We start from the raw sequence: 16,075 nt of genomic DNA on the forward strand, positions 1-16,075 counted from the left end.
GCAGAGAGCTAGACTGGAAGAGGAGCAACTGGGACAGAATCCGGTGCCCCAATTGGGACTAGAACCCGGGGTGCCGGCACCGCAGGCAGAGGATTAGCCTAGTGAGCCGCGGTGCTGGCCAAGCTGCTCCACTTTTAATCCAGCTCTCTGCTCATGTGCCTGGGAAAAGCAGCGAAGATGGCCCAAGTCCCTGGGCCCCTGCACCAACATGGGAGACCAGGAAGAAACTCTGGGCTTCTGGCTTCAGCCTGGCCCAGCCCCAGCCAGGATCTAGAAACTCATCCTGCAGCTCTCACATGAAAAGGGATCCAACTACTTAAGCTATCACCTGCTGCCTCCCAGTGTGTCCATCAGCAGGGAGCCGGAATCAGGAGTGGGGCTGGGACGCAAACCCACACACTCAGATAGAGATGCAGCATCTCAGGTGACACGTTTTGTTTTTTTTTAGGCTATGAAAGTATTTTATTTAGTAATGGAAAATATCACTAATTAAAATCTAGGAATGCATTACATTTAGCTCTCTATCCTTTGCAAGAGTTTCCACAAATAGTAGCATAGGGCTTCATTCCCCAGGTGACATCTTAACCACTGGCAAACCCTCATCCCATCTGCTAGGATTCAAAGATTTATTTATTTATTTGAAAGACAGAGTTACAGTGAGACAAGGAGAGACAGATCTTCCAGCTGCTGGTTCACTCCCCAAATGGCCACAATGGCCAGCACTGGGCCAGGCAAAAGCCAGGAGTCAGGAGCTTCATCTGGGTCTCCCACATGGGTGGCAAGGGCCCCAGCTCTTGGGCTATTCCCTGCTGCTTTTCCCAGGCCATTAGCAGGGAGCTGGATCAGAAGTAGAGCAAGCGGGACAAAAACCAGCACCAATATGGGATACCAGCAGAGCAGGCGGGCTTTCCCTGCTACGCCACAGCACTAGTCCTGAGGAAATTCGAGGCAGCAACATGTTCAGGCTGTAGCATGGGAGTTACTGCCTACTGTTAGTAACATTGTTGCACAGTGACAATCAGGAAATACTAATGAAACTGAAAAGGAACAGAGCAGAAAGATTTGGAAATGTGGAGCCTGGCCATAGAAGAAAGGAAGAAAATCCTTGTTTGGGACAGGGTTAACGAGGTAGAGTACTCACTAGCTAAAGAGATGAGTGCAGGAAAAAAGGAGCTATGTGCTAATAGGGAAAAAATGGAAGATCGATCCCAAAGGCATTCAAAGATCTTCACGGCTGCCCTTCCCATCACAGGCCCAGGGGCCCGGAAGAGCAGAATTGTTTGTGAAATCCCAGGACACTTTCAGTGACCCTGCCCACTACTGACTTGGGATTCATTTCCCGGTACTCTGCCAGCAAAGCACTCAGCAGCTGCTGCCATGGTTCAAGTGGGCCCAAGCTGCCTCATACACCTGCCATTTTAGCTGCAAATTTCCAATGTGTATATGTTGCGCATGTCAGGTTTCTGTCCCCCTAGATTTTTTTCTTCCACAGAAAAATTTAGTTTGAATTATCCGAAAACCTCAAAACAACCCCCAACAAACAAAGTTACTGGGTGCATGTTAATCTATGTCTGTGAGAAAGGGATCTTATGACTTGCATCAGAAAAGAAACCATGAATTACCTGCTTTCTTGCTATCATGCTGGCACTGTCTTCATCTGGTGCTGCTAGAAAACATGAAAGTGCACTCGTTTCAGAGTTCAGCTTTTACTGTGTAAAACATCAGAAAAAACAGAGAACGTCCCCAAGGGAAAACCGGCTTCAAATGTCACAAGCATGGAGATATCACTAAAGGAGAATGTATTTGTGTCCTTTGTTTGCAAAGACCACTTTAGCCCGCAAGTCTATATAGGGCAAGTGCATTACCAACAGGCTTTCAATAGATACAGACTAATGATACATTTCAGACTGTCTAGAAAAGATTATTTTCTAAAATTACTGAGGGACTATCATATTCTGGTTTTTTTTTATTTTATTTATTTATTTATTTATTTATTTATTTATTTATTTATTTTTGACAGGCAGAGTGGACAGTGAGAGAGAGAGACAGAGAGAAAGGTCTTCCTTTGCCGTTGGTTCACCCTCCAATGGCCGCCGTGGCTGGCGCGCTGCGGCCGGCGCACCGCGCTGATCCAATGGCAGGAGCCAGGAGCCAGGTGCTTTTCCTGGTCTCCCATGGGGTGCAGGGCCCAAGCACTTGGGCCATCCTCCACTGTACTCCCTGGCCACAACAGAGAGCTGGCCTGGAAGAGGGGCAACCGGGACAGAATCCGGTGCCCCAACCGGGACTAGAACCCGGTGTGCCGGCGCCGCTAGGTGGAGGATTAGCCCAGTGAGCCGCGGCGCTGGCCTTGTTTTTTTTTTTTTTTTTTTTTTTTTAAAGATTTTATTTATTTATTTGAGAGGTAGAGTTACAGACAGTGAGAGGGAGACACAGAGAGAAAGGTCTTCCTTCCGTTGGTTCACTCCCCAGATGGCCGCAACGGCCGGAGCTGTGCTAATCTGAAGCCAGGAGCCAGGCGCTCCTTCCTGGTCTCCCACGTGGCTACAGGGGCCCAAGGACTTGGACCATCTTCTACTGCTTTCCCAGGCCATAGCAGAGAGCTTGACTGGAAGAGGAGCAGCCAGGACTAGAACCAGTGCCCCTATGGGATGCCAACACCGCAGGCGGAGGATTAACCTACTGGGACACAGCGCCGGCCCCTGTCATATTCTGTTTTTAAGATTTATTTATTTGAGAGCATTAGAGAGAGGGAGAGACAGATCTCTCATCCTCTATTTCAATCCCTAAATGGCCCAAACAGCCAAGTCTGAGCCAGGCCAAACCCAGGAGTCAGGTGCTTCATCTGGGTGTCCCACATAGGTAGCAGGAAAAAAGCACTGCATTTCCTAGTCCATTAGCAGGAATCTTGATGGGAAGTGGAGCAGCTGGCACATGAACCAGCCCCCATTAGGGACGCTGAGGTTGCAGGCAGCTGTCTTACTGGCTATGCCACAATGCCAGCCCCTGTCATATTTTTTTGTTTTTGTTTTAAAGATTTTTAAATTTTATTTGAAAGGCAGAGTTACAGAGAGAAGACACAGAGAGAGGAAGAGAAAAAGAGAGAAAGATCTTCCATCCATTGGATCACTTCCCAAATAGCTGCAAGAGCTAGGGCTGGGCCAGACTGAAGCCAGCCTTCCAGGTCTGCCACGTAAGTGCTAGGGCCAAAGTGCTTGGGCCATCCTCTGCTGCTTTCCCAGGTATTTTAGCAGGGAGCTGGATTGGAAATGGAGCAGCCAAGACTCGAACTGGCACCTCTGTCTTATTCCTTAAATTTAATTTCACTTTATTTTTTAAAGTTCATTTATTTAGAAAGGCAGAATAACTAGTTTATTTCCCAAATGCCCACAAAAGCCAGGGCTAAGCCAAGCTGAAACCAGGAGCCAGGAACTGCATCTGGGTCTCCTATGTGGGTGGCAGGGACCAAACACTTGGGCTATCACCTGCTGCCTCCCAGGGTGTGCATTAGCAGGAAGCGGAATTGGAAGTGGGGGAGCCAGGACTGGAACCAGGCACTTCAATATAAGATACATGAATCTCACGCAGCAACTTAACTGCCATGCCGAATACCTACCCCAGGACTGTTTTATTTAAAACTCTAACATGTATGTATGTATATGATATGGTATTTCTGCTTTATGGCTCCCTGCCAGCCACTGCTTTGATATAACAGTTTTATTGATTTAAATCAGAATTTTCAAATCCTTACTCATTTTATCCAAGTTTAATTTGGGTCAGTTTCCTGAGCAAGAGTCCGCACTCCTACAGACCATGTGAGGTCTTTTCAAGCTCTTCTTCTCAGCCTATAAATAAGAGATCACGTCTCAGAGCTAGTGTTGTGGCACAGCAGGTTAAACCACTGCCTGTGATGCCAGCATCTCACACTGGGGCCAGTTCAAGCCCCAGATGCTCTACTTTCGATCCAGCTCCCTGCTAATGTGTCTGAGAAAGCAGTGGAGGATGGCCCAAATACTTGGGCTCCTATATCCATGTTGGAGACCTGAAAAAAGCTCTGGCTTTAGCCTGGCCCAGCCCTGGCCCTTGCAGCCATTTGGGAAATGAACCAGCAGGATCTCCCTTTAATGCTGCCTTTCAAAAAAAAGATTGAGGCTGGCACTGTGGCATAGCACATAGAGCCACTGCCTGCGATGCCATCCCTTATGGGTGTCCCTACTGCTTCACTTCTGATCTAGCTCCCTGCGAATAGCCTGGGAAAGCAGTGGAGGGAGACCCAAGTGTTTGGGCATCTGCCACCCATATGGGAGACCTGGAAGAAACTCCTGCCTCCTGGCTTCAGCCTGGCCCAGAGCTGGCTGTTTTGGACATCTGGGGAGTGAACCAGCAGGTGGAAGATCCCTCTCTCTAACTCTGATTTTTCAAAATAAATTAATTTAAAAAAGAAAAAAAATATGTATATATAGAGCTAGTAAGAGTTTTTTTTTTCTTCAACAACAACCAAAAAAATGGAGGGAATGACCCATAACCATCTTTTCTAATTAAAGGACTTTAGGAAGAACACCAACTATATTAAATCATAGTTTTTACTGAAATACAGCTAGGAATTCTCTTTAATCATAAAGTGCTGCTTTGACAGTCTCCATGGCTTACTGGGAAAGGACATGAAACTGACTCCTTGTCAATCCAAATGAGGTCAGACCTTAGTAAATTTTTCTATTTTGACAGCTGTAGATTCTGGAACATGAAGAGAACAACATATATCTGTAATCCAGCAAACATTAAGGAAGCGCCGAGGCGATTCCACGGCTCACCCTGAACTTGAAACAAGTCGTCCTCTTCCACCCAGGTCTCTTTTTCTTCCACCCCGTTAGAGCTGTTCCACTTGCTCTTGGGCACTCTGAGGGAGATCAAAGAGAGAACAAGATGTAAAACAAATTCATCCCAGCACATCCCATACTCTGTCCTCCACACGCTGGCCCGTACTCATCCTTGTTTGTGCCCACATGTGAGGTCCATCTGCATACAATTCCAAATCCACTGCCTCCCTCCCTGGCTGGCCAGCATCTCCACGTGAACACCCCCAGGCTGCAGGACCACTGCCCAAACAGCACTGAGTACATCACCGCCACCCGAAATCTCTTTTCTTCCTGGAATTTGTTTTGATTGTGTTTGACTTTTCTAACCCAGAAGATACAAACTCCTCCTTGATGCTCATCCCTGGGTGGACCTGCTTTCCCTCCTCGGTTCCCCTAGTTCAAGACACTGGTGCCTTTCACCAGGATTACACTGGCCTTTCCCTTCCAAAGCCACCAGAACAAGTGTGCTGCACTGACCACACCCCTCATGCCTGTGATGGCTTCTCCCTGTGTGAACGGCAGAGCCTAATGCCTTTATGGGGCACCCAGAACACCCAGTCTGCCCCCAGCTCTCACAAACGCACGCACACACAGCACCACTGCTCTTCTTCCTCCTATAAGCTCTGCACTTTCCTGCTCTGTGTGTCCTGTTCCCTTTACCTGGGAGTCCCTTCCCTGCCCAAATCCTAGCCATCCTCCAAGGCCATCTCTCAACAAAGCTTCCTCTTACTACCAACCCCAACACAAAGTCCCTAGTCCTCTATGCTGTGGCACAGGCATCCACTCAATAAAGAAGCATTTCACAATGTGCCCCAACCATGAGCTTCTTAAAGGCAGGGACCAAATCTTCATTTGCTACCCAACACCCAGCGCAGTCACACACCCCCTAACAGTAAGTAAGGCAATAATGGGATTGTCCAAGCACCACACAGGCGTTACAACATCAAGGATTAAATAAGCAAGAATCCTTCCTCTGAGCCTGAGATGTTAAGTACTTGGGTATAGCCCAAGGAAAGTCCCCCAACTGAAAAATAAACCCAAACCCAAAGTAAATGAAAACTGATTTGCCTCTTCTAATCAACTTTGTTACCTGACTGGCCTCAGAAAATGAAAACATCGCTTACAAAACAAACAGAAATGTCTGAATTAAGAGTTCTGAAAACATATGTAAATAACTTGTACAAGCTGACCAAGACAATGGACAAATCTGTTCTTCTACATGAAAAGAAACAATTTTTAACACTCTGGTAATTTTGCAAATAACTAATGAAAGCAGTTGGCTGATAAGTACATAGGTTTGGAAAAATTCCTTTGAGTTTCGTTTTTATTAAGTTATTTAACCAACTGTTAGAAGACAAATGGTGGACTCTCCTTTGTTTTTAAATCGGATCATATGACCCAAACTCCTGAAATAAATTTGTTAATAACACAGGGAAAGAATTACATAAGGTTTTTCTTCCTCTGAATATTACTGTCAACAAAAAGTCAGAGGGGCTACAGTTTTCTCTGTGCTTGGCTCAGTGCTGGCATAAAACTGACTTCAAGCCAGTGTGCAGCTGTTGTCTTCACAGGCCGCATCCCTGCTTATGGGCATTATTCCTATACAACTGTCCTGGTAGTCGCTTGAAGTGTTTCAGACAATGATTTCTTGTTGACAGTTCTTGGGTGGAAGGGGCTGAGATTAGGCCTATTAACTGTTGGTGGTTCTGTGGGCCCAGGCAACTCGGGCCACTTTATGATCTTTAAGTTGCTCACTTGCAAAGTGAGAACTCCATGAGCAGGAGTCTACCAGGAGCCAGCTAACTAGTCTGGCTGCTGGCTTTATGTGACATTGATGGGCTAAAGGTCTTTACATTTTTAAAAAGTGCAAAAAAACATAAGATGGAGAAATTATGTGGCCTACAATACCTCTGCTGGCCTTTTACAAAGTTTGGGTGTCACCCCTTACATTGCAAGAACAAGAATCATATTTGGTTACCTTGCTACATGCAAGGTACTACTGAGACAAAGCCTAGGAGCCAAAGCCCTGCCCCCAGTGATTGCCCCTGACTGCCTTCCAGATCGCCGGGCTTCCTCACGCCTTCCCTGCTTACCAAGGCCATCTCCAGCATACTCAGTGCCTGTCCAGGAGCCCTTGGGGCTGTCTCATCAGGCCTCCAATTAATTGTATTAGAATTATCTGGAGCAAGGTCACAAAAGCAGATTACATTCTTCTGCCTCTTCAAATTCAGTGGTCAGGAGCATGGGGACTTTTTCCCCCACAATTCCACAGGTATTTGTGACACAAAGCCCAGTTTGAGCACCTTGGCCTGACCGACTGCAATAGAAACTCGAGATCTGGCCCACAGACCCATCCAGACTGTTCTTCCTCACCCATGCACTGCATTCTTCCATCACACAGACTACAGGTAGTACACCAGGCTTTCTCACACTCATATGGCAGGCGATCCACTGCCCGGAACCCCGCCATGCTTGATGACCTACTCAGTATTGCTCCTCTGTGACCTTTGCTTCACTAAACTGCTGCGCCGGCACAGCTCTTCTCCCCCAGCTCCGAGGGCCCCTCACATTCCTCCTCTAAGAGTTGAAGTCAGGGACCCCTTTTTTCTGTAAAGGACCAAATAGTATCTGCAGCTTTGCAAGCCCTACTGTCTCTGTCGCCACCACTCCACTCATGGTCAGTGCGGAAAGCAGCCATGGACAATGTGTAACTGATGGGTGTGGCTGTGTTCCACTCAAACTTTATTTACACAGATAGGCAGTGGGCAGACTTGGCCCAAGGGCCATGCTTTGCCAACCCCTGCATCAGAGTACCTGTTACACTTCAAACCTTGACATATGAGAGGTGGGTGTATCAGGAACTTTCACAAATCCTCCCATTTACAAAACCACTGTAGTCTAGCACCCTCGCATTTCCTCACCTGTTCATGGGATAACACCTACACTCCATAGGGCTGCTGCGGAGTAAATTAAATCATGCACCAAACGGGAAGCACGTGTGGAGCTGCGTCTGCGGCCCATCAGCTGTGACTGACTTCCAAATACAAGCTGAGCACTCCCAGTACAGATTTGTGCCCAAGTATAAATCACTGTCCTGATGCCACAGCCCTCTGGAGCACCTTGTACAATGCATGCAGAGCACAGGTCCCCAAACAACTACAACACAGAGCAGTGGTAGAGATGGCAATGGCTTTGGGAGGTCAGCAAGGTGGATCATTTCAGCAGGGGTGAACAGGGAAGAGTTCATGGAGGAGGCAGAATTTTAAGAGGCAACTTGGTATACATGGCATATAGGACGTAGGCTTTTCTGTCAAGACTGACTTGACTTAAAAAAATCCCAAAGCTCATCCTTGTCACTTTTGAGTGAGCTAAGAACTGTTCTGAGCCTTCCTCCTTCCTCATCTACACAGTGGGTTAATGTATCACCTCACCGAGTGAGGAATGTAGATTCAGTGAGATTTTACAGCAAAGTGCTTGGCCCCAGGAAGCACTTAATCAACAATGGTTTCTTCTCCCTCTGAAGGACGAATGGGATTCAGACAAGCAATGGAGGGATGCCAGTTCACTGTGAGGAATGAGAAGAAGTGGAAGTAGAGTGGCAGAAACAAACACAGTGTGTTCCAGAGAGAGCAAGCAGACCAGTTTGCCTGGAAGGAGGATCCACACAGGGCACAAAGGACAGCAAAACTCAAACGCCAGGCTGGGAGTCACGATGGGGAGCAACACGATCCTAACCACCGCCCCAGAGCACCTAGCTCAATGTGGGAGATTAGCAAATATGTACTGAATTTGCCCAGTCTCAAATGCTCACAAAAGGTACAAAGCTAGAAATATTCATCAGTCACTTTTAGGGATCAAGGCGTAACGACCCAATTCAAATAAACTTCTTTTAACAAACAAGACTAATAATTATAGTCAAGACACTCAGATGTTTGCTAAAAATGAAAGCATCGATGAGTAGGAGGCTCTGAAACCTGTCCATCCTCACTCCTGCCCTAGTGCAATGCTTGGAAGCCTCATGTGGGGCTTTAGAACTGAAGGGATGTGGCTACGGCGTCACGCCCCGCTCCCAAGTCGCATTCTAGCAGTCTGAGCAAGCCTTGGTGGTAACTTAGCTGAGTTACTTCATTCACAGAAGTAATACCAGGCCCAACCAGGACCACCAAGCCTGAAAACTGCTACAAATAAGTTCTTCATACTTGGAATTCTTCTCCCTGGGGCGGGGTTGGTTGAGAGCCGTGGGCTTGGGTGGTGATGCAGGAACAGCCTCCTGGGAGGAGGTGAGGCCTGTGCTCGGCTCAGTACTCTGGCTGTCCTCTTCCAAAATCAATCTGCTTATCGTCATGCGCTTGCTCTTGGGCTGCAGTTCTGAGCTGCCCTCGCCCTCAGCAGGGGCTGAACTTTCATTTTCATCTTTTCTTGGTCTCTTGTTTTTGAGGGCTGGTGATGGTGGGGTCACTTGATTTGGAAGTACCAAATCTTTCTGGTCCAATTTTGAGAAGGCGGCATCAGAATCCTGTGCACCAGACAGAGCCTTGAAAGCTGCCTTCAGAGTTGTGATTCCAATGGTGGTTGGTGTGTTCTGTAGCTGCCTGCAAATAAAGGAAATATGTAAGGGTCAGTTTCACCATTGCTGATGTTCAGCCAAAGAGCCACAGCTTCTCTGCAGGGTCAACTTCAATGAACAAGAGGAATCCTTCAGTTGAGCACACCCCATTTTAAAGAGAGAGAAGTAGCCGGCGCCGTGGCTCAATAGGCTAATCCTCCACCTTGCGGCGCCGGCACACCGGGTTCTAGTCCCGGTCGGGGCGCCGGATTCTGTCCCGGTTGCCCCTCTTCCAGGCCAGCTCTCTGCTATGGCCAGGGAGTGCAGTGGAGGATGGCCCAGGTGCTTGGGCCCTGCACCCCATGGGAGACCAGGAAAAGCACCTGGATCCTGGCTCCTGCCATCAGATCAGCGCGGTGCGCCGGCTGCAGCGGCGGCCATTGGAGGGTGAACCAACGGCAAAGGAAGACCTTTCTCTCTCTGTCTCTCTCACTGTCCACTCTGCCTGTCAAAAAAAAAAAAAAAAAAAAAAAAAAGAGAGAAGTGAGAGACACTGTGGGGGGGGGTGGCTTCACACTGCCTTTATTCATAATAGCTCTTATTTATAATGAGTGCAAATAAACACTTTAAATACAATAGATAAGTTGGATTATGGAGTTTAAAATCCAAGTAAGAAAATCTTAAAGGAACTCCGTAAAGGCTCCCTCCAGAAGCCGTTGTGCTATCCAGAACTTGAAGTGTGTATGGACTAAAGCACTTTCTGTCTTCCCATCATGTGAGAACTCTGGATGGCGCCCACCTGGGCCATCAAGTGATCAACCAGCAATCTCACCTGCAGGTCTAGCCTTTTCTAGCCATTCCACTCCAACTCTCATGTGAGAAGACAAAGACTGGTCTCCACTCTGCTCCTTTCTCCTCCACAATGAGAAACCACCTTTTCTTTTATTTATTTATTTTTAAATTTATATGATCTTTGATTTTTTTTAAAAAATTTTTTGACAGGCAGAGTGGACAGTGAAGAGACAGAGAGAAAGGTCTTCCTTTTGTCATTGGTTCACCCTCCAATGGCCGCCGCGGCCGGTGCACTGCGGCCGGCGCACCGCACTGATCCGATGGCAGGAGCCAGGTACTCATCCTGGTCTCCCATGGGGTGCAGGGCCCAAGCACTTGGGCCATCCTCCACGGCACTCCCTGGCCACAGCAGAGAGCTGGCCTGGAAGAGGGGCAACCGGGACAGAATCTGGTGCCCCGACCGGGACTAGAACCCGGTGTGCCGGCGCCGCAAGGCGGAGGATTAGCCTAGTGAGCCGCGGCGCAGGCCTGAATCTTTTTTTTTAAAAAAGATTTATTTTATTTACTTGAAAGAGTTACAGAGAGAGGTAGAGAGAGAAAGAAAGAGAGCGCACGGTCAGTCTTCATCTGCTGGATCACTCCCCAAATCAGCCAGAGCTGGGCCAATCTAAAGCCAGGAGCCTGGAGCTTTTTCTGGGTCTCCCAAGTGGGTGCAGGGGCCCAAGCATTTGGGCCATCTTCTGCTGCTTTCTCAGGAACATTAGCAGGGAGCTAGATCAAAAGTAGCTGGGACTTGAACCAGTGCCCATATGGGATGCCGGCACTGCACACTGGGGCTTTAACCCGCTGTGGCACAATGCTGGCCCCAAGAAACTGCCTTTTCAAAATAAAGTTCACCTATCATTTGGAACAGCTAGCATGCTTAATGTCAAAACTATCAGGAGAGGAGCATACAAGCCAAATCCAGCTGATAGAGGTGCCTTGTTGCCTAACCACATGTGTTGTTTTTTTTTTTTTCCTAATGAATTGCCACCATTCAAAATTGAGAAGTCTCATATCATAAACCTGGACATCTCACACAAAACTTGAACAATGGAAGTCTGGACATGCTTGGTCATTTCCTCAGAGTATCACTCATAAGAAGCTGAAAAGCCTGCATCTCTGGTCACCAGTCCCATGTTCTCAGCTGTTTCATCCCACACCTGCTTTGCTCCTTACACTTCTTACCAGGCCCACAGAGGCATCTAGACTTGTAACGCCCCACTTTAGCTACTGGTCTTGGAATCTTGATCACACATCTGAACACTGCTTCCTGGATGCATTAAAAGATTATGTATCCACATGGAAGTACCAAGTAGATATGGGCAAGCAAGGAGAGCAAAATGGAGGTAGAATCTTCTATGAAGGATAAGCCAATAAAGAGCTTATGATAGGAACCCAAGATATCCCATCTGCAATATTCTCATTTTCCTAGGGTGTGCCCACCATTTCCCACAGTGCTTTGCACAAGAAACTCAGTAACATGTTAGTATCAAATCAACAAGAGTAGGGACAGGCAGTATATTGCAGCAGGTAAAGCCACCACTTTGGACACCTGCATCCCATATTGGAGTGCCTGGGATCAAATCCCACCTCTACTTCTAATCCAGCTTCCTGCTACTGCGCCTGGGTGGTAGCAGATGATGGTCCAATTGGTTGGGTCCTTGTCACCCATATGAGACCTGGATGGAGTCCTGGGCCCCCCCGGCTTCAGCCTGGCCCTGGCCAGGCAATTGTGGGCATTTGGACAGTAAACCAGTGCAGAGAAGTTCTTGGTCTCCCTCAATATCTCTCTTTGTTACTGTGCATTTTAAATACATTGCAAAATAAGATTTTTTTTTTTTCCCAAAAAAATCACCCAGAGGAATAGATCCTGCTCAGTGTTTTACCTAAGAACACAGGAGGACATTCGCCCTCACCTTGCTGGTTCTCTTGGGGGCTTTGCCACAGGCTCTGGTGCTGGCTGTTTGTCTTCCTTCACTGTACTCGAGGCAGCAGACTGAGATTTCAAAGCCTTTTTGGCCATCTGGGAAACACATGATGTCATTAGGAAGAGAAGACACAGGACTTTGTTAATTCTCTGTAATCACTATGACTCAATATGCAAACAAGTTCACTTACAAATCCAATCTAGGCATATACTGGACAAGAACATGAAATGGGAGAGACCTTGTAAGAATCATCTGTAACTTGTTTTTTTCCTCAGAAAACACAGAGCACCTCCAAAAATGGCTCACAACTTGAGTGGTACTAACTATTTTGACATTGGAAGAACTCTCTCATCTTTTAATACCAATTAATGACATGACTGTACTCCACACCTCTCCACCCTTCCAGTCTCAGCCCTAATAATCAGTTTTTGACTCTCAAGTACACCTATGGGGTCATGTACAAAAGTCCAATTTTTTTTTAATTTAAGATAATTAATAAATATTTATACTAATGTCTTTTAGTTGGCATTTGGAATTTTTTTACAACTGTATTTTGACAAGTATGTTTTACTTCATTAGTAACTGTTTAAAAATCCTGACACAGAAAGCCCTGAGTGGACTAGTAGTTCAACTCCAGCTGTTCATCTGTCTCCCCCTGATTTAAATTTTACACATTTCCCAGTCAGTCCAGTGTTACTCAGTTTCAGGAACTTTTCTCTGTAACATGTGAGTTATTTTTTTTTCTTTCCTAAAGATTTATTTACTTATCTGAAAGCCGCAGCTACAAAGAGAGGAAAGAGAGAGAGAGAGAGATCTTCCATTCACTGGTTTGCCTCCCAAATGGTCACAGTGGCCGAGGCTGGGCCAGGCTGAAGCCAGGAGGCAGGAACTCTATTCCAGTCTGCCATGTGGGTGGCAGGGCCCAAGCATCTGGCATCTTCCAATGCTTTCCCAGGCCACAAGCAGGGACTTGAATCAGAAATAGAGCAGCTGGCATGGGGGGGGGGCACACGCTATGGCATAGCAGGTAATCTACCACCTTCAGTGCTAGCATCTCACATCCTGGTTCCTCCACTTCTTTATTTTATTTTTTTGAGAGGCAGAGTCACAGAGAGAGAGGGAGAGACAGAGAAAGAAGTCTTTTTTCCGCTGGTTCACTCCCCAAATGGCCACAATGGCAGAGCTGGGCTGATCTGAAGCCAGGAGCCAGAAGCTTCTTCTGGGTCTCCCAAATGGGTACAGGGGCCCAAGCATTTGGACCATCTTCTGCTGCTTTCCCAGGCCATAAGCAGAGAGCTGGATCGAAAGTGGAGTACCTGGGACTCAAAGTGGCACCCATAGGGATGCCAGCACCGTAGAGGCTTAACCTATTATGCCACAGCACGGGTCCCCTGCTCCACTTCTGATCCTGTTTCCTGTTGATGGCCTGGGAAAGCTGTAGACGATGGCCCAGGTTCTTGGGCCCCTGCACCCATGTGGGAGACCTGGAGGAAGTTCCTGACTCCTGGGTTTGGCCTGACCCAGCCCCAGCTGTTGTGGCCATCTGGAGAATAAACCACCAGATGGAAGATCTCTCGTTCTCGCTCTCTGTCTCTGTCTCTCCCCCGCCACTCTGTCCCTGTAACTCTACCTTTCAAATAAATTTCAAAATATAAATATTGGGAAAAAAAAAAGTGGCAGAAGAACCAGGATTCAAAGTGGCACCAATATGGCTGCCAGTTTAACCTGCTACACAACACTGGCCCAGGTGTGCTGCTTTAAAAGCCCAGAGTTCTAGCCTCACAGACAGTGGCAGGATCTTTCCCAGTTACCTGAAATGTCAATAAAAGGATCCCAGGTCAGAATCAAGTGTCCTGACTCTTGTTCTCTGAACGTCCTAAATTACCTGTGTTAAAAGTAATTTGAGGGGCTGGCGCTGTAGTGTAGCGGGTAAAGCCGCTGTCTGCAGTGCCAGCATCTCATATGGGCACCAGTTCGAGTCCCAGCTGCTCCACTTCCGATCCAGCTCTCTGCCATGGCCTGGGATAGTAGTAGAAGATGGCTCAAGTTCTTGGGGTCCTGTACCCACGGGGGAGACCCAGAAGAAGCTCCTGGCTTCAGAATGGCACAGCTCTAGCCGTTGTGGCTATCTTGGGAGTGAACCAGTGGATGGAAGATCTCCCTCTCTCTTTGCCTCTGCTTCTCTGTAACTCTGCCTTTCAAATAAATAGATAAATCATTTTTTTTTTAAGTAACTTGAAATTTGCCAAACCACTGTTAGGATCAATGATTAATACTATCTGAATATGGGCCTGGCAGGTCTACTGTTAGGAAATTTCAACATTCTCAAAACTTGTATGTTAGGCCGGTGCCGCGGCTCACTAGGCTAATCCTCCGCCTTGCGGCGCCGGCACACCGGGTTCTAGTCCCGATTGCCCCTCTTCCAGGCCAGCTCTCTGCTGTGGCCAGGGAGTGCAGTGGAGGATGGCCCAAGTGCTTGGGCCCTGCACCCCATGGGAGACCAGGATAAGTACCTGGCTCCTGCCATCAGATCAGCGCGGTGCGTCGGTTGCAGCACACCGGCCACGGCGGCCATTGGAGGGTGAACCAATGGCAAAGGAAGACCTTTCTCTCTGTCTCTCTCTCTCACTGTCCACTCTGCCTGTCAAAAAAAAAAAAAAAAAAAAAAAAAAAAAAAAAAAAAAAACCCTTGTATGTTAAAAAACAACTCACTCATGTTCCCTCAGCAGATCCACTACCTAGGACAGCCTGGGTTCTTTCTAGTGCTGTCCTGAACCTCACAGCTTCCATTCTTTATCTCATTGGTCAACTAAAGGTCTTGATTTGGCCTATTTTTATCTGATTCACTCGCCAGGTGACCTCAATGGTTAGGGCTGGGCCAGGCCGTTTATCAGGGTCTCCCACGTGCACACCAAGCTTCTTCTATTAACAACCCAATTCTGCCACATTTACCATACCACTTAGCTCAAATTTCACCTCCCTTGGGAACCACAACTATGTATGAACGTTCCACTCCAACCACAATAAATTAATCACATGTGAAAGAGGTAAAAATGGGAGGTGAGAGAGAGCTCCTATGCTTTTTTATTTTTAAGATATTTAATTACGGAGGACAGTGCATATAATCCAAAGTGTTTTTCACACATTAAGTCTTTGCACTTCCTATTTTCTAAGTGCTTGCACATCCTCAGAGGGCAGTCAGTCATGAGAGGAAACAAGGGTCAAGGCACACCGTGAGGAGGTAGGGCTCTGTGTCGTCCAGGTGGCTCTCCAGGAAGCGCAGCATCTTCTGTTGGAAGGTCTCATAGGAAAAGTTCTGGATTACAGGGTGGGCCACGTTCTTTTCTCGAATAATGTTCAGGAGATCATTTTTCATCTTCTACACAGAAGATCGGCATTTGTACCACATAAAGGAAGAGAAAAATCCAGTAGAAGTTCAGTGATGATGAGTGTGACCGAACACTGCAGCATCTGGCAGTGACATCACTGGGACACGTATATGAAGGGAAGCCCAGCACAACAGATTAGAGTTCAGCCACAGTGGGTTACTCTGCAGCTATAAAAAAGGGGTAAGGGAGTCTTTATGTGCTAAGAGGATGATCTCCAAGATACAGGAGGTTAAAAAGAAAAAGCAATTTAATATATGTTCAGATCAGTGTATAGAATATACTGTCACATATGTGAATTTGAAGAAAAGAGAAAATAGATCTATGTGTACTCGTGTATACACACAAACACACACACTCCTATTTGTTTGCATATGCATAGAATATTACTGGAAAGATAAAAGAAAGAAATGACATTATTGCTTCTGATGGGAACAAAATAGGTAAGGGTCAAAGACGAGAGAATTTTCACTGAAATCTTTGCTTATTCCTTTGAATGTTGTATTATGTAGGCATATTACCTTT

The 16,075-nt window shown here is 47.0% G+C and overlaps 2 protein-coding genes across 5 annotated transcripts in view; one reads left to right on the top strand and one right to left on the bottom strand.

Moving 5' to 3' along the window:
• NIP7 (nucleolar pre-rRNA processing protein NIP7) overlaps positions 1 to 16,075 on the top strand; it is a 71,392-nt gene that overhangs the window by 13,115 nt on the left and 42,202 nt on the right. The window contains exon 5 of one of the 3 annotated variants that reach the window (XM_051847246.2): positions 8,380 to 9,241. The exons of the other annotated variants lie outside the window; for them this stretch is intronic. Within the exon in view, the coding sequence (XP_051703206.1) occupies positions 8,380 to 8,427 (48 nt within the window). The 3' untranslated portion in view covers positions 8,428 to 9,241. Of the gene's footprint in view, positions 1 to 8,379; positions 9,242 to 16,075 lie in introns of those variants that run through there. 3 annotated transcript variants of the gene reach the window in all.
• The window catches only part of TERF2 (telomeric repeat binding factor 2), a 33,448-nt gene that overhangs the window by 1,555 nt on the left and 15,818 nt on the right, over positions 1 to 16,075 (bottom strand). Inside the window, exons 5-9 of one of the 2 annotated variants that reach the window (XM_008257547.4) lie at positions 15,397 to 15,543; positions 12,153 to 12,259; positions 9,056 to 9,448; positions 4,812 to 4,897; positions 1,623 to 1,663 (exon numbers count right to left, since the gene is read on the bottom strand). In XM_008257547.4, coding sequence (XP_008255769.2) covers positions 1,623 to 1,663; positions 4,812 to 4,897; positions 9,056 to 9,448; positions 12,153 to 12,259; positions 15,397 to 15,543 — 774 coding nt within the window. Of the gene's footprint in view, positions 1 to 1,622; positions 1,667 to 4,811; positions 4,898 to 9,055; positions 9,449 to 12,152; positions 12,260 to 15,396; positions 15,544 to 16,075 lie in introns of both variants that reach the window. The other variant, XM_002711661.4, reaches the window with a different exon arrangement.

Source organism: Oryctolagus cuniculus, chromosome 18 (assembly GCF_964237555.1).
Source record: "Oryctolagus cuniculus chromosome 18, mOryCun1.1, whole genome shotgun sequence".
NCBI classification, from domain to species: Eukaryota; Metazoa; Chordata; class Mammalia; order Lagomorpha; family Leporidae; genus Oryctolagus; species Oryctolagus cuniculus.